The sequence below is a fragment of the Lacerta agilis genome, chromosome 13 (assembly GCF_009819535.1).
Source record: "Lacerta agilis isolate rLacAgi1 chromosome 13, rLacAgi1.pri, whole genome shotgun sequence".
Classification (NCBI taxonomy): Eukaryota; Metazoa; Chordata; class Lepidosauria; order Squamata; family Lacertidae; genus Lacerta; species Lacerta agilis.
The window spans coordinates 47847144-47871805 of NC_046324.1; the positions used below are offsets into that span (position 1 = coordinate 47847144).

At 46.5% G+C, this 24662-nt stretch overlaps 1 protein-coding gene across 1 annotated transcript; it reads right to left on the reverse strand.

Moving 5' to 3' along the window:
• Positions 1-345: 345 nt before the first annotated feature.
• Positions 346-23838, reverse strand: LOC117056941 (MICAL-like protein 2). The gene is made up of 2 exons (XM_033167646.1): positions 23660-23838; positions 346-607 (listed from the first exon to the last, which is right to left on the reverse strand). The coding sequence occupies exons 1-2, from the start codon at positions 23800-23802 to the stop codon at positions 451-453; spliced, it is 300 nt and encodes a 99-aa protein (XP_033023537.1). The 5' UTR covers positions 23803-23838; the 3' UTR covers positions 346-450.
• Between the last annotated feature and the right edge of the window lie 824 nt (positions 23839-24662).

Consider the following 24662-nt stretch of genomic DNA (forward strand, 5'->3'; position numbering starts at 1 on the left):
ATTATAAACTTGCAAAACCGCCTTGAGGATCTGGGTGTGTATGAGTGTTGGTGACGGCACGGGCATTGGCCAATAGGCACTCCTCACGTCCAGCTTTTCCCTCATTGCACTTGACCACATTGGAAATCTTGCACAACTGGTTTTTCAGAGTTCGGACAGAAAAGGGCGGCACTCTTTGTCCTGAACAGTAAAGGATACTTTTTACACTAGCCCACGGCTCAAACAAATTCCTGATTTTCTTCTCTGGCAACAGGGCAAATGAGCAGCAGGCTTTGGTTTGATTCAGGGCACATTGCCAAGCATTTTATATACAGAGTGGCAAACGTGGATTAAACAGGTACAGTTGGAGGAGTGTTTGAATTGACCCAAAGGCTGCCAGATGCAGGAAGAATGTAAGACGGGTTAAGTTTCTTGGCACGCTGTCTAAATTTATGGTCCATTTGTTTTGATCTAATCTACCCAGGGCCAAAGCATGGGGCAGAGTGCAGGGGCAGAGAGGAACCCTGAGGGCACAGAAAACATGACGTCACAGCAGGAAGCAGAACTGGAAAATCTTACCAACTGGTTGTTTTCGTAGATATTTTCTTTGCTCAGAGCACTGAAGTTTCTGGAAAAGAAGGTCAAAGAGAAGGGAGGTTTTAGCCAAACGAGCGAGACCGGGCACTGACAACTTTATTCAGCTGGTAGAGTGGAGCATGCAATGGTGCCGGGTGCAGGGATCTCAGTTTCAAGTGTGTTCCCTGCAGGGATTGTCGCAGGCAAAGCAGCACCCAGCAGGATCGAACCCTCAGCCCGCCAGCTCCGCTCACCATTCGGGGCGCCGTGATCTCGCACGATTTCCCCACGAAGATAGCTTTTCCCCCGGGCTGCGATCTTCTGCATTTTGAGGTGCCATGCCTGAAAAGCGCTTTTTCGGGGAGAAACTGCAGTGTGAAATCACGGGAGATCACAGCACCCAAAATGGCCTACATGCTCTTGCAAGAAAAAAAATGGGACTACGACATCCCAGAATATGACGTCCTGTTTTTTTTCCCTTTTGACGTGCTGGAGGGTACGGAATGGGGGCCTCCTAACAATTCCCAGCACCCTTAACAAACTACAGCTCCCAGAATTCTTTGCAGGGGGGAAGCCATGCCTGTTTAAAGTGGCATGATGTTGTTTTAAACGTATGCTGTTAATGTGGCCAGAGAAGCAGGTAGATATGTTTATTAAAAGCACCTTCCAAGCTTGAGAAGTCTTGCTGAGCAACATGAACCAGTGCAGCCATCCCCAAATCCTATAGCAGCCATCCCCAACTCCATGCATCTCCAGAGATCTTGAACTACAACTACCTTAAGCCTGGGAAATGCTGGCTTGGATTCACCTCGGATCTCAGACCAAGCAACAAGCAACCAATTGTCCACCGAATGGGTGGGAGACTCTGTACAGAGATACCTTGGTTCTCAAACACCTTGGTGCTCATACAACTTGGAACCCAAACACTGCAAACCTGGAAGTAAGTGTTCTGGTTTGCGAACTTTTTTCAGAAGCCGAACATGCTCCGTTTTGAGTGCCACACTTCCGTTTTGAGTGTCACACTTCTGTTTTAAGCTGAGGTCTGCCTGTTTTTGCAGAAAGGGTAATTGGTGTTAGCTTGCCTTCAATAGAGACAATTTATGCTACCTGAGTTAGGAAGAGAGCAGAGGAATTGTAGCAGATCCTTTACAACCCGGTCATCATCTGCTTGATTTACTTCCATCTGGACGTCGCTACAGGACTTAATATACAAAATCGGCCAGGCACAAGTATAGTTTTTTCCCTTGTGCCAGTAAATTGTTAAATTCGTACTTGTATAGTTGAAGGGGAGGTAAATTATGGATGGGGTTTCTTTGCTTCTTTGTATTGTGAGAGGAACCGTATCTGTCTGTTTACATTGCAATGTAGCCGAAACAAATTCCAAGTATGTTGGAAAATGTACCGAATTTTTCGCTCCATAAGACGCACTTTTTTTCTCCTGAAAAGTAAGGGGAAGTATCTGTGCGTCTTATGGAGCGAATGGTGGGCCCTGGAGCTGAATTACCCAGGGGCCAAAAAGGATCATGCTTTTTACTTTACAAAGAGAAAAGGGGTGTTGAAAGGACCCTGCTCAGCAACTGATCAGCAAGAGATCGGGAGAGAGATAAGAGTCCCGGCTCCCTTTCAGCCCCGCCCCCTTGCCCAGGCCTCCATTGTTGAATGTGCTGCAGGGGGAGGTTGTTTGTTTCCCCAGCGACATGTGACCGGCTGATTAGATTATCTGTCTGGAAACTGTAGAAAAGGCTCCCTTTCCTTTAGAAGCTGCAGAAATGTGAGTTGAACCCCATAAAAACGGGGCTTTTCCTCTTTGCTTTTCCCCATTTGCAAAAATAGCTGCAAAACTTATAGTTGATCCTCAAAAAAAAACAGGGCTTTTCCCTTTGCAAAAAAAAGCTGCAAAACTTTTAGCTGATCCTCAAAAAAACAGGGCTTTTAGAGGAGGAAAACCAGAAAAATATTTGTTTTTCTTGTTTCCTCCTCTAAAAACGAGGTGCGCCCTATGGTCCGGTGCGCCCTATGGAGCGAAAAATGCGGTACTTGGCCAATAATAAATTGTTCCTATTCCTACTCCTATTTTTGCTACTGATTTTGTGTCTCTTTTTGATTTTGGTTTTGTGACTGTGTGGAACCCAGTTCAGCTACTGATTGATTGATTGATGATTGATTGACTGATTGATTGTGTGACCGCAGTACACTGGTACCTCGAGTTACAAACGCCTCAGGTTACAAACGCTTCAGGTTACAAACTCCGCTAACCTGGAAGAGTTACCTCGAGCTGAGAACTTTGTCCCAGGATGGGAACGGAAATCGTGTGCCAGCAGCGCAGCGACAGCAAGAGGCCCCGTTAGCGAAAGCACGCCTCTAGTTAAGAACAGTTTCAGGTTAAGAACGGACCTCCGGAACGAATTAAGTTCGTAACTAGAGGTACCACTGTACATGGTTATAGCTGTCAACCCTCCTTGCTGTTTCCCAATGCTATAATAAGGGAATTTCCCGCAAAAAAGGGGAAAGGTTGACAGCTATGCACATGGTTTATTGCTTTCATTTTACGAATCAAGGGTCTCGTTAGATAGTAAAATTCATGTTAAATTGCTGTTTCAGGGGTTATTTTTTATAAGTCTGGAATGGGTACAGTATTTGGGACGCTTTACCTGTAAACCTAATTCCAATTCTAATATAGGAAATTGATTTTTCTTTGGGGGGGGGAGTCTGGAACGGATTAATCCGTTTTGCATTACTTTCTATGGGAAAGCCCGCCTTGGTTTTGGAACGCTTTGGTTTTGGAACGTACTTCCGGAACGGATTAGGTTTGAGAGCCAAGGTACCACTGTACTGGGAAGAAAACTGGGCACGGAGAGCTAGCAGGCATTTTCCACAGCGGTTTTAGGGAAGCATGACTCAGCACCGATGAGTCATCAAAAATCAGCTCGAGAACACATTTCCTCCGAAGGCATAGCTGGTTGGGCAACAGAGATGCCGCAAAGGAGCCAAAAACCCGTGCTGATCTTTGCTCTTTACTACTCCGGCTCAAGACTTGAAAGGAAATTATCACCACCGGAGCTTTAAGTTTATAATCCTGCCGCAATTTGGAGGCAGCGCCCTCACTTTCTCTTTCATTTCCACCTGGGCCTTAACTTTAACACCCACCTGGCGGATGCAAAGTTTGGCACGCAAACACAGAGGTTGGGCGTGGGAGGAAATTCCCCTGCTGGCTTGCGTGTCCAGCCACAGATAAGGACACTGAAAGCAACGCCAGTAGGGGGATAAAAGGAGAGGTGGCAGAGATGGAAAGAAGATAAAGTCCCTACCAGAGAAGAATGGCAGATGAAGTTGAAGGACTGTGACGAAATGGCAAAAACGACCGGAAGAATCAGAAATCAGGAAGACCAAAATTCTAATAAGGAATAGGGAAAATTTATAACTTATCTTAAAGGCCATTGTAAAATCATTAGTAGTATTGGAATATCATTTGTAGTTTAAGGCTGAATTTTGGACACAATGGAGATTTAAAAGATTTGGATCGTCATAAAAGATGCAAGAGGAAATGATTAATAATAGAATCATAGAATCCTAGAGTTGGAAGAGACCACAAGGGCCATCCAGTCCAACCCCCTGCCAAGCAGGAAACACCATCAAAGCATTCCTGACAGATGGCTGTCAAGCCTCCGCTTAAAGACCTCCAAAGAAGAAGACTCCACCACACTCCTTGGTAGCAAATTCCACTGCCAGCTCTCACTGTCAGGAAGTTCTTCCTAATGTTTAGGTGGAATCTTCTTTCTTGTAGTTTGAATCCATTGCCCCGTGTCCGCTTCTCTGGAGCAGCAGAAAACAACCTTTCTCCCTCCTCTATATGACATCCTTTGATATATTTGAACATGGCTATCATATCACCCCTTAACCTTCTCTTCTCCAGCCTAAACATACCCAGCTCCCTAAGACGTTCCTCATAAGGCATCGTTTCCAGGCCTTTGACTATTTTGGTTGCCCTCCTCTGGACACGTTCCAGCTTGTCAGTATCTTTCTTGAACTGTGGTGCCCAGAACTGGACACAGTATTCCAGGTGAGGTCTGACCAGAGCGGAATACAGTGGTACTATTACTTCCCTTGATCTAGATGCTATACTCCTATTGATGCAGCCCAGAATTGCATTGGCTTTTTTAGCTGCTGCATCACACTGTTGACTCATGTCAAGTTTATGGTCTACCAAGACTCCTAGATCCTTTTCACATGTACTGCTCTCAAGCCAGGTGTCACCCATCCTGTATTTGGGCCTTTCATTTTTTTTGCCCAAGTGTAGTACTTTACATTTCTCCCTGTTAAAATTCATCTTGTTTGCTTTGGCCCAGTTCTCTAATCTGGTAAGGTCATTTTGAAGTGTGATCCTGTCCTCTGGGGTAGGACAGACAATGGGGAGGATGGAAGTCTAGGAGATTCTATGGAATCCTGTTTTTATTATTTATGTTTGATATATCTCCGTAAGTGTTTAATTTGAAAAACCAAATAAATAAATTCAAAATAAAAGGAGATGGCAACCCTGTTCCCAGCCACCTTCCAAGTTCAGGGGGTCTCTATACACCTCTTTTGTTGAGTCACCAGAAGCAATTTAGGATCTGTCAGGGAATCTTTAGCTGTGATTCCTGCATTGCAGGGGGTTGGACTAGATGACCCTTGGGGTCTCTTCCAACTCTGCAATTCTATGATGTGTAACCAGGTTTACATGGAGCCAAGCTGGCTGAATGATGGAGCGACAGCCCAGGTGCATCTCAGGACTCAGCTATACAGCTGCAAATATACGTTTTAAGTGCATTTTAAGTGCTTTATACAAATGTGGCACTAGATGGCGATGGTGAGTTTATGGCAAATTCAGTATATAATTTTTTAAAAAAAAGCATTTTCACAGTGTTTTTTTTTTTATATGTGTCTAGATTACACCTCAAGCTGCATTATTCTGTGCCAGACTCCTTGTCCGTCTATTTCTTTATTTCCTAAGATTTATATACCACCAGATGGTAAAAACTCAAAGCGGTTTACAAAAAATAATAAAAATGTAAAATCATCAGTAAAAACAAAAATTTAAAACAGTCAAAGAAATTTAAATCGGCGACAAGGTAAAAACAGATTAAAGCACATTTCGACTTTCTACATGTCTGGGTAGGCTTGTCCAAGAGAAAACGTTCTTAGCGGGTGCTGGAAAGAGAACAGTGAAGGTCCCTGCCTGGTGTCAATTAGCGGGGAGTTCCAAAGTGTAAAAAATTGAGCTCTTGTGAATGTGGAATTGCTATTATATGGCACCAGTAACCGTACCAGCTCCGCAGATGGAAGCGGCCGAGTGAGCAGGTAAGGAATAAAGCAATCTTGCAGGTAAAGTGTTCTCAAGCGGAAAAGTGCTTTATATGCTAATACTTTGTGCAGTGGCACCTTGGTTCTCAAACGCCTTGGTACTCAAACAGCTTGGAACCCAAACACTGCAAACCCAGAAGTAAGTGTTCCGGTTTGCAAACTCTTTTCCGGAAGCAAAACATGCTCCATTTTTGTGTGCCGCAATTCCGTTTTGAGTGTTACGCTGAGGTCTGTCTGTTTTTGCTATTTATTTCGCATTTTTCTTTTTTTGCGGCTCTTTTTTGTTTTTTTTTGACTGTGCGGAACCCAGTTCAGCTACTGATTGATTGATTGATTGATTGTGTGACTCCAGTACATTGTTTATTGCTTTCATTTTACGGATCCATGGTCTCGTTAGATAGTAAAATTCATGTTAAATTGATGTTTTGGGGGTTGTTTTCAAAAGTCTGGAACGGATTAATCCATTTTGCATTACTTTCTATGGGAAAGCGCGCCTTGGTTTTGGAACGGACTTCCGGAACGGATTAAGTTGGAGAACCAAGGCACCATTGTAGTTAACGTCTTGAAATTTGCGCATTGCAAACCTAGAGCGCATTGCCATAATCCCCTTGAAGTAACTGACACATGAACTACTGTGGCCAAGCTATCGTCTTCCAGGAACAATTGCAGCTGGTAAAAGCAGGAGGAAGTCTCAAAGTTCTGGAAAAACTAGTTCCCCTGCCTTCTAGAAACAACCAAATAGGGTTGCTAACTTTTTTACCGGCCTTTGCACCTGTGCTTTCGACCGCAGCTCGATCTGCACACATTTAGCAAGTGATAATGCAGGAGTCCGCAGTGGTGGCTGCAGGCCACACTTCCCTCTGCAAGGCACAGGAGCAAAGCAGGAAAGTTTCGCCGGTTAGTTGGCAACGCTTTGAGCTAGAAGCCTGAAATTTAGTCGGCAGGTGGCTACCCATTTCCAGGGGAGAGCGAGGGAAGAACTTAAAGCAGGTCATCTGAGCATTCCTCTTCAAAAACAGGACCCAAAGAGCATGCCAGATGGAAGCAGAGTTTCCACATTAGCTAGACAGCTAAAACTTTTCAATAGTTTGACCGGCTGTGTAATGGTTAGAGCAGGCTTCCCCAACCTTGGCCCTCCAGGTGTTTTGAGACTACAATTCCCATCATCCCTGACCACTGGTCCTGCTAGCTAGGGATCATGGGAGTTGTAGGCCAATAACATCTGGAGGGCCAAGGTTGAGGAAGCCTGGGTTAGAGGATTGAATCCTGCTTGAAAACCCTACTCAGCAGGGACGGAGAAAGGACAGGGCGTTGGGGACGGGGCATTGGGGTCGGTCCACCCCAGGTTCCACCCTGGAGGGGGTAACACTTGGGGCCCTGCCCCCGCGACTGGTGACTCCCAAGCCAAGTGTTGCCGCCCAGCAAAAACCACGCTCGGCGCAGCGGCAGCTGGCTTGCTCGCTCGGCCGGTGCGCGCTTTGCTAAGTTCTCCCTTCATGCTGTCCCTGGGCAGAGCCATGGCGGAGGCAAGGGGCGGGCCAGAGAGGTGTCACACCATGCGTCATGACGTCACGACACTTGCATCAGGACGCATGCACGCTGCAGAGCGGTGCCCCGCCCCCGGGGGGTGCCTCTGCATTTGCCACCCCAGGCAGCCAAGCGGCTCCGTTCGCCACTGCTACTCAGCCACAAGTTCACTGGCTGGCCTCAGGCCATTTGCTCCATCACAGCCTATCCTACCTTGCAGGGCTGTTGTTGAGGACAAAACAGAGGTGGGTCCAGAGGAAAGGCGGGAAGCAGGGACGTAGCAAGCCTCTGCGCTGCTGGGAGCGGCGGTGTTGGCGCAGAGGCACCCCCCTGGGGGGGGGCACGGCACGTGCGTCGTGACGCCGGCGTGACGTCACGCCGCACGTGGATGCCGCTGAAAGGGGGAATTTCCCCCTTTCCGCGGCTTTTTTTCGGCGGGGGGCGGGCCAGCGAGGAGGGGGCGTCACGCTTGTCGCTGGCATGACCCCCTCCTTGCTGGCCCGCCCCCCGCCAAAAAAAGCCATGGAAAGGGGGGAAAGAGAAGCTTGAATGTGCCTGCTCTGCTTCGCTTTCCCCCCCTCCCAGCAGTTTTTTTCAGCGGGGGGGCAGGCCAGCGAGGAGGGGGTGTCATGCCAGTGACAAGCGTGACACCCCCTCCTCGCTGACCCGCCCCCTGCCGAAAAAAAGCCGCGGAAAGGGAAAAATTCCCCCTTTCAGCGGCATCCACGTGCGCCGTGACGTCTCGCCACTTGAAGGGGGAAAAGGCGACATGCAAGGGGGGGCGTGGGTGGCCAAAGTGACACCCCCCTCCCCTGGAACTCGGGGTGGCCCGCCCCCCTGCCCCCCTTGCTACGCCCGTGGCAGGAAACAAATACAGTGGAACCTTGGGTTGCGAATGTAATCCGTGACAGAGGCACGTCCGCAACCTGCAGTGTTCGCATCCTGAAGTGCCGCGTCTACACATGCACTGGCGCGATTTGGCGCTTCTGCGCATGCACAAGAGACGAAACCCGGAAGTAACCCATTCCGGTACTTCCGGGTTTCCTGCAGTCCACAACCTGAAAACACGTAACCTGAAGCGTCCGTAACATGAGCTATGACTGTAAATGAGAACCATAATGGCAAGCAAGTAGCAGTCCCAGTATGTTCCGGGAATGCAAACTGGATTCACTAGTCCATCTTACTTGACGTTTGCACATTGCTACTGTTGCTCTCCAGTTTTCTGAACTGCCCTTTGCTGGAATGTGAGGTTATCCTTTCCTGTACATGCAAACAATGCAGAAGAAGAGAAGCTGGAAACAGTTGCTCGGTTGTCCTCCGCTCCCCCGAAAGATCCTGCCCGTACTCGCATCTCAGCTCAGGGCAAGGAAGGGCAAGGGGTCTGAGGCTGACCCTGAGTCACTGACCCCCACATGCCTGTGGCAAGTTTCCAGCATCACCATATCAACATCCTGGGAAAAGCTTGACCTGTTGATTTCTGCCTGTCGTGCAAAAAAAAAACCCAACTCAGTAGAAGCCAAGTGATTTCCTCAAGGGCATGCGGTCTCCTCTATCATTTCACAGCTGCTTTTAAAAACGAAATTTTTGCAAGCGCAACTTGTCTCGCCGTAGGAAAGGGGAGAAGCGGCACTGCGTGAAATTCCACCCTCCAACTCCCTACACAACTATTAAAGGCACAGGAAGTCAAACAGACTTGCCTGATGCAGTAAAGAAACTGGAGTGGAAATGAAGGGAAGAAAGCGGGGAGAAGGAGGGGGATCCTGTAACACCGGGGCAGTGAAAAAGGATTCCCGCTGCCACAGTTTGCAAGGAAAGTTGATTCCCTGGCCAGGAAGAGAACAGGCAGGGAGAGAAGTTCAAGGAAATGCCTGGGGGAGGTGGGAGGAGCTGGCAGGAAACAGGAAGAAGAGATACACGAGAAGGAGAAAAGGGGGGGGGAAATGAAGAGACAAAGGACACTTGGCACCATAAATAAAGGGCTGTGGTTCCACTTTAAACAGCTGTGGTTTCATAGAATTGTAGAATTGGGGAGGGCACCCCAAGGGTCATCTAGTCCAACCCCCTGCAATGCAGGGATCTCAACTCTATCTTATATGACAGATGGCCGTCCAACATCTTATTTAAAAACCCCAATGAAGGAATAGAATAGAATAGAATTTTATTTACAGCCATAGGCCCATACAAGTAAAAAACACAAACCAGTAGATAACAACTTGTGCAAGTGGGAACAACAGCCACTAAAACACCACAGTAACAATAAAATACAATAAAATAGAATGGCATACTAAGCCTTAGCTAGCTTGTAGTGCTCCTTGGCGTCGCTTTTGGGTAAGGACAGCGACCAGGAACCTTGCCACTTTCAGGGTCGTATGAGTATCCTTATCCTGCAAGATTTGGGCAAGGTGGAATTCTGGTGGGGTGCCCTCTAGTTTCTGTATGATTGATCCCAACAAATTTGCCCATGGCACGTTGAACAAGGGGCAAGCGAACATAATGTGCTGGAGAGACTCCAGTGTCTCCTTATCACATTCGCACATGGCGGAGGCTTGGCCCTTTGAGAATCTATGTCTCAGGACGTTGGAGGGAAAAACATTGAACCTCGCTTTGGTGAAGGCCAGTCTATGGACAACAGTCGAAAGGGAGGAGAGGTATGATGGAACGCAGTAAGTTAAGGTGATACCGATGTTCTGGTATCACCAATGAAGGTTATTAAGATATGGAGATACAGAGGAGCTCAGCTGCCTCTCCTGGCTCGGGTGCCGCTGACTCAGGACAGAGGCAGGAAAGCACTTAGTTCTTTCCCTTCTCTACAGTTTCGGTGAAGACTCGCTTTTACTTCTGGATCCTCAGCACAACAGATTTTTCCTTCCTCCGCTCACAAATCGGCTTCAGGTCAGCTTCCAGTTCAGCTCCTCAAAGAATCCTAGGAGCTGTGGTTTTATAGGGTGCTGAGAGTTGCTGGGAGCCCTCTATTGCCCTCGCGCAGCTGCAGACAATCTTACTTGGCTACGAGAGACCGCCAAAGAAGAAGGAAGAAAGAAGAAGCAGTTCCCAGAGCGGTTCAACAACCAATCCCTCTTCCCAAGGAAATCTGGGAATTGTAGCTCCCTCGCTACACGGGAATAATCATACTGGTCTACCTCGCAGGGTCGCTGTAAAGATTGTCAGGAAAAAGGATGTGAATTGCTCCCAGCACTCGGCTCTTAAGGTAGATTTGCGGTGCGTGCATGTCAAACATCGGAGGCAATGACTTCGGCTCGTCCAAGATAATATGACAGCAGCAATCGCAGATAACAATGGCTCTCCGTGAACCATTCGCAGTGGCATCAGGTGTTAAACAGGGTTGTGTTATCACCCCAACTCTATTTATTATCACCATGATCCTGCACTTTGCCGAATGGAAAATCCCCACCGGAGTAGGAATCAATATTGAACAGATGGAAAGCTCTTTAATCTGAATACAGTGGTACGTCATCTAGCATCCACCTCGTCGAGGGCCCGCTCCGTCAAACATCCGTGGCAAACCCAGAAGTACCAGAACGGGTTACTTCCGGGTTTGCCACTTGCGCATGCACAGAAGCACTAATCATGGCTTCATGCATGCGCAAAAAGCGCAAACCGCTCCGTGCACATGTGCAGACGCGGCGCTTTGTCCAGCGTCCTTTTCGGCCAGCGACCGGGGCTCTGAACGGATCCCTGTCACAAAACAAGGTTCTACTGTAGGCTGAAAGCAAAGAATAAGGTTACCAAAACTTCCATCATAGAGCTTCAGCATGGTGATGACAACGTAGTGTGCACACTCAGAGGATGACACCCCAAAGCATCTTAAATATCTTCGCAGAAGCTTGTGAAAAGTTTGGCCTATCGCTCAACATCCAAAAAAACCAAAGTGCTGCACCAACAAGCACAAAACAACCCCTCTGCAGTGTCACAAGTCCAACTCAATGGTGTAACGTTTGGAAAGTGTCAATCACTTCTCCTACCAGGGCAGTTATCTTTCCACAAGGGCCGACATTGATGCTGAAATTCAGCATCGCCTGAGCTCTGTGAGTGCAGCTTTCTCCCGATGGAAGCGCAGAGTGTTTGAGGACCAGACATTCACAGGGAAACCAAATGCTTATTTATAAAGCTATAGTACTATCAACCTTACTGTATGCTTGTGAAACGTGGACCACTTATAAACGCCATCTCCAACTCCTCACAGATTCCATCAACTGTGTCTCTGAAATTTACATATCACTGAGGAAGAAGACGGCCGAACTATTGCCAGTGTACTGGAAGAAGCAAAGATCACCAGAGTCGAAGCACTGATTCTTCAACATCAACTTTGTTGGACTGGTCATGATGTGTGGATGCCTGACTGTCCTCTCAAAAACAACTACAGTACTCTATTCCAAACTTAAAAATGGAAAGCGTAATGCTGTTGGTCAACAAAAGAGGTTTAAAGACTCTCTCAAGGCAAATCTTTAAAAATGTAGTATAAACACTGACAACTGGGAAACACCGGCCTGCGAGCGCTCCAGTTGGAGAACAGCCTTTACAAAGGTGTCATGGGCTTTGAAGACACTCGAACTCAGGACGCAAGGGAGAAATGTGCTAAGAGGAAGGCACGCTCGGCAAACCCTCCCTCACCGTGATCAACTGCCGCCCAGAAACCTCTGTCCCCACTGTGGAAGGAAGTATAGATCCAGAATTGGCCTCCATAGTCGCTTACGGACTCATTGTTAAGATCGTGTTCGTGGAAGACAATCTTATTCGGCTATGAGTGGTCGTCAAAGGAGGAGGTATCCCTGCTAAGATACAACAGGCACTTTCCAGAAATAGCTGAAGACATTTTGATCCGACAGGTTTCCCAGCTAGATAAAGGGGTCTTTTCCACTGAGTGTCTGCTTCACTGGGATTTTAATCTTGTTTTTGTTTTTGTTTTGTTTTTTGTTTAACAGCTTCTAATTATGTTATTTGCAAATCACCTTGGGACAGTGGTTTAGAAGGTGATTAGCAAATTATAAAAATACCAAGGCAGGGGCAGGCCCTTGAGCAATCAGATTCTGTTTCGCTTCTCTCCTCACCCCCCCCCCACTCTCTCACCCGCTTTTCCTGAGAAGGATGTGGATGAGTATAAACAGCCAAACATGTGTCAGACCTGTTAGCAAAGCAAGTCAAAACAACAACAGGCGGGCAGCCTTTTCCATCCAAACTATTTGCTTTAGCCTCCACATTCCAAGCAGTAAGTTTAGCGTCTGTTTGCTGAGAAATAAACGCTGTTTAAACACAGATGCAATCAAGAGAAAAGGGTATGGGACAAGAATCCTGCCCTGGGGAGGCTCCACTGCAAGGTCCAGAAACAGATGGGCTCTTAAGAACAGAGCAAAACTCATTGAATCCATCTGCGGATCTAACAGTGAGAGCGGAAGGATCTCGGGCAAAAGATTCCTGCACTGCAGAGGGTTGGACTAGATGATTCTCAGTGGCTTCAAGTTACAAGAAATGGAGATTCCGACTCAACATCAGAAAGACCTTTCTGGCAGTAGGAGCTGTTCAACGGTGGAAGGGAAGTGATGGACTCTCCCTTCCTTGGAGGTTTTTAAGCAGAGATTGGGTGGCCGCCTATGCTTCAGCTGAGATCCCTGCAATGCAGGGGGGTTGGACTAGATGGCATTTGGGGGTCCCTTCCAACTCTACATTTCATACAATTCTTTGACCCGTTGGTGCTGAAGACAGAGGGGAGGGCTGGGTAGTAGCAGCGCTGCTGCAGCTCAACCGCTCAGCTGCCTCCTTTCTCGTTTCCCACTAGTTCCTTCGTCAGAGTCAGTCACATGGAAGGAAGTGGGACAAGGCACACATTATGCCACAGTGGCTCAGACGGTCATGCATAACCCCTGAGTTCATTCATCATGTGCGTTCGGGGTTTCGACAGGGATGGCGTCATCCGGTGGGTGAAGTTTGGTTGTGAGCGGGTCCTTTGTCTGGCCCTGGTCTGCGGGAGTGGAGGGTGAAACAGTGGACCTGTGGGAAACCTCTTAGTTTTTTTAACTCCTAAGAGAAGACAGTACCTTTTCCTCTGTTTCCTAAATCCTTTTGTTCCTGCAATGGATTTACTTGGGGGAGGTGGGGCTGCATTTTGTCATTTATTATTTGGAATTCCAAATAATAATTATTTGGAATTCCTAAGAAGATCAAACCTATCCATCCTTAAAGAAATCAGCCCTGAGTGCTCACTAGAAGGACAGATCCTGAAGCTGAGGCTCCAGTACTTTGGCCACCTCATGAGAAGAGAAGACTCCCTGGAAAAGACCCTGATGTTGGGAAAGATGGAGGGCACAAGGAGAAGGGGACGACAAAGGATGAGATGGTTGGACAGTATTCTCGAAGCTACTAACATGAGTTTGGCCAAACTGCGGGAGGCAGTGGAGGATAGGCGTGCCTGGCGTGCTCTGGTCCATGGGGTCACAAAGAGTCGGACACGACTGAACGACTGAACAACAACAACATTTGGAATTCCATCCTGCTTTTTGTGGGCGGCAACTGCCAATTTGAATTAATTTTGAAGTTTCCGGGGGAGGAACGGTGAACTTCGTAGCTTTGGGGAAATGCATGAAGCCCTAGTGTGAATCTAGGGCAAAACGGGGAGGGGGGGTGTTGAAATTGCTGAAATGGGAGGGGCAAGCTGTGCTGTGCAGCTCCCAGTCAGGCACGCCCTATTGCAGCTGATCTCACCAGGGCTTGCTGTGACCGCTGATCAGCTGATTGGACCATCAGCTAGAAGGGACCATGAGGGTCATCTAGTCCAACCCCCTGGAATGCAAGAATATTTTGCCCAACGTGTGGCTTGAACCCATGACCCAGAGATTAAGGGCCTCACGCTCTACCGAATGAGCCATCCAGAGCATTGTAAAGGTTCAGAAAAGGGCAACCAAAATTATCAATATTCCACACCAGGGATCATCAGGGAAAAGAGCTGAAAAGAAAAATTCTGGTATCGTGACACCATGATGTAAATCTCAGGTGCAACTGCATTTGGAATACCATGTAGGGTTTTGGTCACCTCAACCCAAAAAGGATACGGAAGAGTTGGAGAAAGTTCAGAAAAGGGCAATGCAGATGATCGAGAGGATGGATCAACAAGGAAAGGCACCAGCATTTGGGAGTTTTTTGTTTAGGGAAAAGGCAAGCTAGAGATGCAAGTATATAAAAATTATGCATGGCATGAAGAAAGTGGATAGATAAAAAAATTTGCTCCCTCTCTCAGAATACTAGAGGATATCCAGAGAAGATGAACATTGGAAGGTTCAGGACAGGCAAAAATAATTTATCCACATAGCTCATAGGTAAATTGTGAGGTTCCCTACTGCAAAATGTGATAATGGCCACTAACTTGGATGGCTTTTAAAAAAGATTGCAGAAATCCACGGAGGTAGAGGCTATCGGCAGTGACTAGCCATGACATGACTGTACTATCACTTTTGCTCTTTGGTGAAAAAAACTTGTTCAGATCTCACCTCTGTCATGAATTCCCTCGGGGGAATTTGGCAAACCACCCTGCGGGCTTCAGCCAGCACTAATACTACCCCTATCTCGCAGGGTTGTTGTACAGATTGTTGGGACAAAATTAATAAGCATGTTTTTAAAAACCTCCCTTCATCCGGATTAACTCCAGGGCATGTTTCAGCTTTGTTTGTTTGTTTTTAAGCACACAAGACGAAACTGAGGGGGAAGGAGCAGGCAGGTACACTTTCAAAGTACAGAAGAACTTTTTAAAAGGCTGAGCAAACGAAAAGGTGTTGTTGTTGTTTTTTTACTTGGTGCCTAAAAGAAAGCCGTGATGCTGCCAGGTGAGCCTCCCAGGGGACGGCATCCCATAATAAAGGAAGAAAGCTTCTCTCACTAAGCACCACCCACTTCTCTTGAAAAGGGAAGGCACAAACAGAGGTGGACATTGGAACATGATTTCAGAGCAAAGGCGAGTTGATAAGGAAGCTCATTGCGTCGACCTGGATGCCTGGGTGTTTACGGGTTAATGAATGTGAGGCTCTATGGGCCAAAGCAGCCTCCTGCAAACTGGTGCCCTCCATAAGTTGTTGGGCTCCAACTCCCATCAGACCCAGCCAGCATGGCAAATGGCCAGGGGGTGATGGGAGTTGTGGTCCCCAACATCAGCAATTACAGGTAAAGGTAAAGGGACCCCTGACTGTTAGGTCCAGTCGCGGACGACTCTGGGGTTGCGGCGCTCATCTCGCTTTACTGGCTGAGGGAGCTGGTGTACAGCTTCTGGGTCATGTGGCCAGCATGACTAAGCTGCTTCTGACGAAACCAGAGCAGCACACGGAAACACCATTTATCTTCCCACTGGAGTGGTACCTATTTATCTACTTGCACTTTGACGTGCTTTCGAACTGCTAGGTTGGCAGGATATGGGACCGAGCAACGGGAGCTCACCCCGTCGCGGGGATTCGAACTGCCGACCTTCTGATCGGCAAGCCCTAGGCTCTGTGGTTTAGACCACAGCGCCACTACTTTCTGATCAGAGCACTTTGACATTTCATCTCACGTGGAAAAACTTTGGACCACAAGCCTCAGCTGATCCTGCCTTTTGGAGACATGAAGAAGTTGCCTCCACCACAGTGGCATAGAAAGGGTGGGGCGTAGGGGGCGCTTCGCCCCGGGTTCCAGGGGAGGGGGGTGACACTTGGTGGCCACTCCCCGCCGCCCGGCACCCTGTGCGTGCTGCTGCACGGACGGACGGGGCAGCCCCACGAGCCGCCACTCGCCCAGCGGCTCCCCCAGTCGCTGCGGAAGCAGCAGCAACAGGCGGGATGCACTGCTCATGGCCAGAAATTCCGGGCATGCACAGTGCATCCGAGTCAGCGCAGCTGCTTCGACGGCGACTGAGCGAACCGCCGAACGAGCACCGGCTCATGGGGCTGCCCCGTTCGTAAAGCAGCACGGACGGGGCAGCTCACAAGCCACCGCCTGCCCAGTTGTCGCGGGAGCAGCAGCGCCGGGCCGATGGACTGTGCATGCATGGCATTTCCGCGCATGCGCAGCCCGTCCCAACATGCGTCATGGCGCCGCGACGCCCTGCCCCCAGGGGGTGCCTCCACGCGCCGCCCCGGGTGGCGCGGAGGATTCCTCCGCCACTGCTCCACCAACACCACCTATTATTATTATTATTATTATTATTATTATTATTATTAATTGCATTTATATATCACCTTTGTCTCCGAGGAGCTCAGGGCAGCATGCATGGTTCTCCCTGTCTCCTCATTTAATCCCCACAACAACCCGACTTCCGGTTCGGCGCGGCCATCGGAAAGAAGCGCGGAATAGCCCTTCGGGGAATTCCGAGCAAAGTCGGGAGTTTTAAGGGGTTTCGCAAAGGCTCTGCGACCCCTAAATCCACGAGGGGGTACCTTGTGGGCTGTGGCACCCAGCAGCGCTGCAAGCGTGCTCTCCCGATCGGCGGATTTTGTGGTAAATCCGCAAGACGGGATCGAGCTGCTGGCGCAAGGGGAGACACCGCTATCCCGACTCTGCGCAGCCTCTGGCTTCTGATGAAAGCGTCGGATTTCCTTTAAAATTACAATCGGATTCCGTTTTTCAAAGAGGGGAAAGGATCCCCGTAAATTGACTTAATTTGGACTTTGGAAAGAATTCGGAAAGCTGAAGGGCGCAACAAGGGAGTCCGCCCGACAGCGGCGAGGAAAATGGCGCAGAACAGAAAGTCGCAGGAGTGATCTACGTATTGAAAACCTACTGAGTGAGTACTAAGTGAAGACCTTTACCATTAAGGGAAAGGCATTTAGACTTTGAGTTGGAAATATATTGAACTTAATAGTGGTGGAGAGACCTCGGGAAACCCCTGGTGAAGTCCCTACTGAGAGGTTGGGGGGTGAAATACGTCTGCACCTCAGCCCAGAACTTAAAACCATACCGGACAATAGCCAGAGACAATAGTGCTGTGGAGGGGTAAAACCCATCCAGTGGGCACGGAAAACTAGTTAAACTCCGTCCTGGTTTGGAGTCTTGGTTTCGAGCGCTGCTTTAAAGGGACGACTGAGGGGGGTTCATTGAAGGCGTGCTATCCCATCAGACAGAGATCGGTGGCGAAAAGATCCCCCAATCGGGGGAGGGAGATCGCTTCCCCAGTCGGGGGGTGGATTATAAAGCCCATCGGGGCGGATTATTTGCAGTGATAGAGAAATATAACGATTCCCCAATCGGGGGGGTGGATTACAAAGCCCATCGGGGCGGGATTATTGACTTTAAATCGCTGCCTCCAGCCGGGGGGCGAGGATTACAAAACCCATCGGGGTGGGAGTATAAATCTAGGTTTAACATCGAACTGAACTTTTTGCTTTGTGTGTGGTGCAACCCTTGACTTTTTGCAACTTTTTGTAACTTCGTGGGCAGGAGACAATGTTTCTTCGTGATAGTTCTCAGTGATATATTCTCTTCCTGTTTTTTTCTTGCCTTGCCTGTGTGTGGGAAAAACAATAGCTACATTTTATCCTGTGCTTTTGGAGAGTGATTAGAGCGTAGAGGACATCTAGTGGCAACTGGTGGTATTGCAGACTGGTTAAAACTAAAAATAAATAGAAGCTCCCTCCAGTGGCCAAAGTAACAAATAACAGGTGCTCCCCCTAGTGGTGAATCTTTGTAACTACAGATTTTAATTTTTTTTCGGAAAAATGACGGGAAGAGAATTAAAAAAAGTCCCAGCGACTCCGCTAGAAAGAAGGCCTTCCAAACAAGAGGAAGTAAAGGATTTAGAAGTATTGTGGCAAAAAATAAAGGAAGAATTTAGGCAAAATGAACAGCGAATGGAGAAAAAATTGGAAGATGTACAAGAAACACTGGACAAAAAAATAGAGGGAGCCGTTGGAGAATTAAAAACAGAAATTCAAGAGTTGTCAGTAAAATCCAAAACAATGGAAGAAGCATTGAAGAGGACACAAAAAGAGGTGAGAGCGACAAAAAAAGAAACAGAACAAGTGAAAGAGGAGATGACACAAATAAATAAAGCGCAGGAGGAGATGTGGGACAATTTGGCTTTAACGGAGATGAGACAGAAACAGATGAATTTAAAATTTAGAGGATTGAAAGAAGAGGCAAATGAGGATATAAGGAAGAAAATAATTGAAGAACTGGCCAAATGGATGGATTTGAAGGAAGAGGAGGTGGCCTACTCAATTACTAATGCTTTCAGAATTAAAGTAAGATCGGCAAAAGCAAAGGCAAAGAAATTTCCAGGTGATTGTCTGGTCATGTTTAATTCGATGGACATGAGGAATGCTATTCTAAGATTGAGTTACACAAAGAAGCTGGTGATCGATGGGAAGCAAATCATTGTGTTTAAGGAGATCCCGACAAGATTCTTGCGAAAGAGGGACCCGTACAAACCACTGGTGACATTGCTTAGGAAAAAAGGGATTCAACATAGATGGGAATATCCGGAGGGGATCTCCTTCTACTACAAAGATAAAAGATTTAAACTGACAGACGCACTGGAAGTGAAGAAATTTACAAGAAGATACGAAGATGATTTAGGGAAGATAGGACCACCCGGACCAGCACCAGACGAGGGCAAGAGAGAACAGGATAAGAAGAAAAAGGACAAGAAGAAAGAGGAGGAAGAGAAGTTGGAGAAGCTAGGAGCACACGGAGGACAAGAAGAAGAAGAAGAAGAAGAACAAGAATTGGAGGGAGAGGATGAAGAAGAGGAAGAAGAAGAGGAAGATATTGATAATAAGGATAATAAACCTTAAAAGGCCTAAAAACAAGAGAAAAGGAAAACATGGCTTTGAAACTTACCTCGTGGAATGTAAACGGTCTTAACGATAAAAACAAGAGGAACAGGATAGGACACGTGTTGTATAGGAAAAATTTGGACATAATTTGTCTTCAAGAGACTCATATTGCAAAAAAACATAGACATGTGTTAATTAATAAAAAATTGGGAAGAGAATTTGTTTCCTCGGATTCTTCGAAAAAGAGAGGAGTTGCACTATATATAAAGGAAAAATTTGAACCAAAACTGATCTCGAAAGATGAGGAAGGCAGAATATTAATAGTACAAATCACGCTGCAAGGCGAGAAGTTGTTGGTAATTGGAATTTATGCACCAAATGAAAATAAAGCAGAATTTTTTAAGAATTTGGAAGACAAATTGATGGAATTCATGGATCAGAAATTGATAGTGATGGGGGACTTTAACGGTGTAGTGATGCCGGAATTTGATAAATCTTTTACAAGAAAGACAGCAAGAGAAGGTAAATTACCAAAATCCTTTTTTGATATGATGGAAAATTTAGGACTGGTGGATATTTGGAGGCTGAAACATCCTACTACAAAAGATTTTACTTTTTATTCAGAGCCGAATCAGAGTTTTGGAAGAATCGATCATGTTTGGATTACAAAGGAATTAATAGGGAGGGTGTCTAGATGTGAAATAACACCGAGAACGCTGTCGGATCACAATTCGATTGATTTGGATTTAAAGAACAAAGAGAAAACCCCCACAAGGTGGAGAATGAATGATAGTCTATTTGATGATCCAGAAGTGATAACCAAAGCTAAACAAGAAATTACAGAGTATTTCAATTTGAATTTACAGAAGGGAACCGGACTGGATGTGGTTTGGGACGCGAGCAAGGCCGTAATGCGAGGATTCTTGATACAAAAGAACAGTCATCAAAGGAAAAACAAGGAGAAAAAGAAAGAAGAAATTTTAACTCAATTGATGATATGTGAAAAGAAATTGATATTGAAACCAATGGATGTCCAATTGAAACAGAACATAAAAATATTGCAAACTCAGTTCTCCACGCTGGTGAACCAGGAGATTGAATGGAAAATTAAACAGATGAGACAAAAGAGTTTCGAATCAGCTAATAAGACAGGAAAGCTACTAGCCTGGCAATTGAGAAAGAGGCAAAATCAAAATATAATTAATAAATTAGAAATTGGAGACGGTGTAATAGAGGACCCAAAAGAAATAAAGAGAGCTTTCCAAAGATATTACAAAGATTTGTACCAGCAGGAGAAGGAGAATAAGAGAAAAATAGAAAAGTATTTAGAAGAACATAAATTGGAGAAAATATCAAAAGAGAAATCCGATATTTTGAATACTCAAATTACGGCGTTGGAAATACAAGAAGCAATAAAAAGAATGAAATTGGGGAAATCTCCAGGACCGGATGGACTTTCGGCAAAATATTATAAAATACTCAGCGAACAGCTGATTCCAGTTTTGAAAGAAGTAATGGACAATATCTTAGAAGGAGGCAAGATCCCAAGTACTTGGAAAGAAGCTTACATAACTTTAATTCATAAACAAGATACAGACCGCCTCAATGTCAAGAATTATCGACCAATTTCTCTATTGAATAATGATTATAAGCTTTTTGCAGATATTTTAGCAACAAGATTGAAGAGAATATTGAATGAAATAATACATAAGGATCAAGCCGGATTTCTTCCTGGTAGACAGTTAAAAGATAATGTAAGACATATTGTCGATGTGATAGAGTATCTGGAAACCAGGAATGAAAAAACAGCTGTATTAATGTTTGTGGATGCGGAAAAAGCTTTTGATAATATTTCTTGGCATTTTATGAAAAAGAGTTTGGAAGGAATGGGAATAGAGGGATCTTTCCTGAAAGGAATTGATGCAATCTATTCGGATCAGAAAGCGAAACTAATAGTGAATAATGAAATAACAGAAAGTTTTGAAATAACAAAAGGCACTAGACAAGGCTGCCCGCTGTCACCATTATTGTTCATAACGGTCCTGGAGGTGTTAACGAAGAAATTGAGAGAAAGTCCGGAAATAAAAGGAATTAAAGTTGGTGCAAAAGAATTTAAATTAAAGGCCTTTGCAGACGATTTGGTAGTAACGTTAGAAGAACCCCAGAACAGCGTCCCGAAAGTATTAGAGGAGATGGAGAATTTTGGACAATTAGCAGGATTTAAACTGAATAAAACCAAAACAAAGATGATGGTAAAGAATATGGAAAAGGAGCGAATTGCAGAGATAGAACAAAAAACGGGTGTTGCAGTATCAAAGAAAATAAAGTATCTGGGAATATGGTTAACTCCAAAAAATATCAATCTTTTTGAAGATAATTATCAACCTGTTTGGAAGGAGATTAAGAAAGACTTGGAAGTATGGACTAGACTTAAGCTTTCCCTTAGTGGAAGAATAGCAGCAATTAAGATGAATGTTTTACCGAGGATGTTATTCCTATTTCAGACAATACCAATAATCAAGGGAACAGGACAGTTTAAAGAATGGCAAAAAATATTGAGTAGATTCATCTGGCAGGGACAGAAACCAAGGATTAAATTGAAATTATTGATTGATAAAAAGGAAAGGGGCGGCTTCGCCCTACCGGATTTGAAGTTGTATTATGAAGCTTCCTGTTTGTGTTGGCTAAAAGAATGGATAACATTGCAAAATACTGATTTGTTAGATTTAGAAGGATATGACAATAGATTCGGATGGCACTCCTATCTTTGGTATGATAAGATAAAAGCTCATAGAGGTTTCTTAAATCATGTGATAAGGAGGGCCATCTATGAAGTATGGGAAAGGAATAAAAGACTTTTAGAGAGCAAAACCCCATGGTGGATCTCACCGATTGAAGTTCTTACTTTAAAAAAAGTTAATATGGAAGGCAAAAGGTCCACCTATGAGGATTTGCTGATGAGAACAGAAAAAGGTTGGAAGTTAAAACCATACCACCAGATGGAAGATCTTTTTACAGGATGGATTCAATATCATCAAGTGCATAATTTGCTCTCAGAAGATAGAAAGATTGGTTTTGAAGATAAAAAATCTAGATTTCAGACTGAGCTATTAGAAGGTAGAGGTAAATTTTTAACAAAAATGTATGATTTGTTGTTGGAATGGTACACTAAAGATGAGTTAACGAAAGAGGTGATGATAAAATGGGCAATGGACTTTGGGCACAATATAGATTATGATGCATGGACTAAACTATGGAATGAGACTTTGAAATTCACTGCATGTGAAACATTGAAAGAGAATGTTTATAAGATGATGTATAGATGGTATTTAACTCCAGTAAAATTGTCAAAAATGTATAGAATGCATGATAAGTTATGTTGGAAATGCAGACAAGAAGAAGGTAGTTTTTATCACATGTGGTGGACTTGCAATAAGGTCAAAGGTTTTTGGGAAGCAGTTTACAATGAGCTTAAGAAGATGTTTAAATATACTTTCCCAAAAAAACCTGAAGCCTTTTTGTTGGGTTTGATGGGAGATGAAATAGCTAAGAAGGACAAAAGATTGTTCATGTATGCGACAACTGCTGCAAGAATACTATTAGCCCAAAAGTGGAAATTACAGGAGTTGCCTACAATTGACGAGTGGCAGGCGAAGATGGTGGAATACGCTGAATTGGCAAAACTGACCGGTAGGGTCAGAAACCAGGACGACTCGAGGTTTCAAAGAGACTGGAGTAAATTTGTGGAGTATCTAAGATTGAACAGAGGAAGTTTAAAAACACTTGTAGGATTGGAATAAACCTTTGACAAAGACTAATAAGGTTGTAATACGAACTGCGCGACAAAATTGGACTAGAAAACCTGTTGACGTGGAGGAGGGGAGTCAGAGCTCGGCGGAGCTATAGTATTGCATTGTTTATTATATATGATTATTCGTTGTAATTTGTTATTTTTTCTGGAAAAACAATAAAAAATTTACTACAAAAAAAAAAAAATCCCCACAACAACCCTGTGAAGTAGACTAGGTTGAGAGTGACTGCCTGTTCCAAGATATAGCTCAATTGGTTAGAGCGTGGTGTTGATAATGCCAAGGCTGCAGGTTTGATCCCAGTACAGGACCGCTGAGTATTCCTGCATTGCAGCGGGTTAGACTAGATGTCCCTCAGGGTCCCTTCCAACTCTGTGATTCTGTGATTTATAGTCAAGGGAACCCTGGTCACTCCGAGGCCCATGTCTAACACTCTTAACCACTGCACCATGCTGGCTTAAGCCTCTGGTAGACTGCATCTGTCCATAGAGGTGCCACTTAGTAATTCCAGCAGCCCCCCCCCCAAAGCTCTACCCGCCAGGAACTTGCCAGCCTCCCCTCATCCCCCCAGCACTTCGCAAGGGTTCTTTCCACACACACCAAGTCCTTCATTGCAAAGGGGGGAGACCCTAAGGCAACCCCTTCCCCAGCTCCTTCGCTTGCTCTCTTTGTAGAACTCACATGAGATCCGGCCTGTGGCGATGAAGGATGGCACAGAAGGCCAAGCCGTCCCGGAAAGAAGTGGTCATGTTGGTGATGCTGACATCCCGGTATCCTTGGCACTGTTGCTTGCACCACTGCTGGAGGGCTTGGATAGCTGCCATCTTGGAGGGCGGCGGGGGGGGGGGTTAAAATACGAAGTGGCGATGGAGGAGGAGGAGAGAGCGGTTCAGAGCCCCTCGCCTTGGCTCAGCGCAGGGTGGGAGACCCTGGTGGTCTTCCGAAGTGCGCCGCAGTCTAAAGCTCTCCCCGCCCCTTTCCAGCCCCCCAAGTCGCCCCGCGCCCTTCTTTTTCCATAGCAGGAGAGGAGAGGAAAACTGCAGGCAAAACTGTCTGAAAACCCAGGCACACGTGTCTAGTAGCGGGGAAAGGTCTGGTTGCCAGCCACGTCGCGCTTTCCAAAATGTGCCAAATTGTTGTGGGGCGCGGGGCGGGCACTCTGTGCGAGAGACCCTCCCCAAATCCGGCGCCCGAGAAGAGCAGCACCGGCGCAAATCCAGCCCCGCTCCCGATCGGTTGAACGGAAAACGGCCGCGGCGCTTCCGACGTGCGCCAAGACGCGCGACCTCTCCAAAAAGTACCCCAAAGGCGGCCGTAGGAGCGGGAGGGCAGGCGGGCGGGCGGGCGGAGGGAGCCCCGCAAGGACCGATCGCGTCGGGGAGGCTCCGCCGGGAAAGCCGGAGAAACTCCAGCCTCCGGATCTGTGGGAACGAGGAGGCGGGGAGGGAAAGGAAAACTTCGGCGGCGGGGGGAGCCGGAGAGCCAATGGCCGAGGCTGGAGCGCAGGAGGGCGGGGAGCGGGACGAGACAAGCCGAACTCCGCCTCCCGGATCTCCCCGCTCGCTCAGCCCTTCCTGGCTGCCATCCGGCCTCCAGCGGCGATCTTCTGCGTGCTTACTCTCCGGTGCGCTCGGGAGTGATCCAGTGGGGTGCCCCGAGCTGATCCTATGCATGTTTACTCTGG

Bases quoted from the DNA above. Each gene is read 5' to 3' on its own strand.
- LOC117056941 (XM_033167646.1), bottom strand. From the start codon at position 23,802: ATGGCAGCTATCCAAGCCCTCCAGCAGTGGTGCAAGCAACAGTGCCAA. The intron at 608-23,659 runs GTGAGTTCTACA...CTTCTTTTCCAG, and splicing joins CGCCACAGGCCGGATCTCAT to AAACTTCAGTGCTCTGAGCA.